Consider the following 1,909-nt stretch of genomic DNA (forward strand, 5'->3'; position numbering starts at 1 on the left):
GGGAAAGAGGTGTCTGGTGACAATGACACATAGTGGAGTGATTTCTCAGGGTGCGTGTGAGTCATTTTCTTGGGATCCAGAAGAGTGCCTTTTCCACCATGAGAATCTTGAGGAGGTTGTAAATTAATGAGATAAAAAGAATGAGCAAGCTTTCTGATTGAAATTAGGGTATTTATTGGAAGTTTATAGATTCGGGGGGAAGGACTAGGATAACTGGAGTTGGAGGGAGACCCTTTTCCTGGGGTCATTAGCCCTAGGCCCCAGGGATGCAATGGGAAGTGGGGCCCTAAGAACATGTTGCAGGGGTCACGCTCTTCTCCACGGTGCTCCCCTCGTGCGTGACCTGGCAGGTGAACGCGCTGCGATTTCGGCACTGGTCGGCAGTCATGCTCAGGTAGCTGCTGGCCGCGTACTTGTTGTTGCTCTGTTTGGAGGGCTTGGTGGTGTGCACGCCCTGGGTGACGGTTGTGCCATCTGCCTTCCAGGTCACCGTCACCTCAGCCGGGTAGAAGTCGTTAATCAGGCACACCAGTGTGGCCTTGTTGGTTGCCAGCTCCTCAGAGGAGGGTGGGAACACTGTGAGCGTAGGGCTGGCCTTCGGCTGACCTGTGATGTGGGAAAGGTGAGAGGTCACAGGCCTGGTGTTTATGTGGAGAGCCCCGACCTAATTCTTGACATGGGACACAGACATGAAGTTCTAGCTGAGGCTCCTCATGTTAGATCAGTTAGATGAGAAGACAGATGGTTGGGAACACCCCTTCTGATGAGAGACTCCTCAAACTGATTTGTGGCAAGTCTCCCCACCCTGAACACAGCCATCTCCAATCACAGAAGCCCTCACTGTGGATTGCTCATCTCAATTACTTTCCCGCAGTCCTGACACCAAAGAGGAGTGACTCTGCTCAGGTCTCCACAGGAATGTCTGTCTGACTACCTCCTGCCGGGTCCCTCCCTCTGGATATGCCCATGAAGGTGTTTGTCTTTCACCAGTTTCTTCTCCCTGTGAGGGAGGCAGTATTTCATCCGAGGTCCTTTTCACACCAACAATGTAGCCCATGACCCACCTGCACAGAAACCTAGAACTTTCTAGGCTGCCTGATTAAACAGGGAGTGTGAGTCCCATAGTTTTGTCTGAGGAGTTCATTTAGCTGGAGGTTTCCATGAGGAGGAGGTTTTCTGTTCTGAGGCTGAGTCTGCGTGAGCTCTCAAGGTCTTCCTGGGCATGAAGTTATCCAAGGGGTTCTGTGTGTCCCCAGTCTTTTTACTGCCTAGGCATGTTGTGTCTGCTGTCCCTCTGAGCAGTCCCTCCCCGGGCCTCTGCCGCTGGCCCCAACGTTACAACGCTCTATCTTCTTCATGCATATATCCCTCCTGTTAAAAGGGCAGGACCTGAAACCTTTGGGTCCCCTCACAGGAACATTTTCCTCTGTCCTTGTCCCACTCTTGTTTGTGCCTCTCTAAGCCTTAGTCAAAGGTCCTGTTCTTAAATAGTGCTGAGAGCAGCCCCAAAGCTATGACCCAGAGAAGACAGACCCCAGGAGATCAGACAGGTTCCTGTATCCTGGTATTGTCCTGGGATTCTGTGCCCCATCTTGAGCCCAGGAACCCGTGCCAAAGCCCTGGAAAACCATCCTGAGTCCCTGTACCCCTGGATTCTGTTTAGCTAGCCCCTGAGAGATGGAGATGAACCGAACCGCTCAGAGTTCAGAAATAATGACAGCTGAGGGACCAGCAGTTAGTGTAATGGCTATGTCACTAGGCTCCCATGTAGTAGACTGCAATTTGAGTCCCAAACCCAGTGGCTTAATCTCACGCCAGGAGCGTGTGCGTGCGTGCCCAAGATCCCGAGAGGAGAAAGGAGGAGAAGGGATTGCGGCGTGGCCATCCCCCCTGGGGGGTGATTTCTCGC

The 1,909-nt window shown here is 52.5% G+C and overlaps 1 protein-coding gene and 1 gene segment (V, D, J or C); both read right to left on the reverse strand.

The window, feature by feature from the left end:
- Window positions 1-1,909, reverse strand: part of LOC102496606 (Ig lambda chain C region) — a 9,015-nt gene that overhangs the window by 2,347 nt on the left and 4,759 nt on the right. The window lies entirely within an intron of this gene.
- Window positions 151-1,909, reverse strand: part of LOC102496167 (Ig lambda chain C region-like) — a 3,188-nt gene continuing 1,429 nt past the window's right edge. Inside the window, 1 exon segment of the C gene segment in view lies at window positions 151-664. Coding sequence covers window positions 287-664 — 378 coding nt within the window.

The sequence above is a fragment of the Tupaia chinensis genome, unplaced genomic scaffold (assembly GCF_000334495.1).
Source record: "Tupaia chinensis unplaced genomic scaffold, TupChi_1.0 Scaffold000531_1, whole genome shotgun sequence".
Taxonomy (NCBI): Eukaryota; Metazoa; Chordata; class Mammalia; order Scandentia; family Tupaiidae; genus Tupaia; species Tupaia belangeri.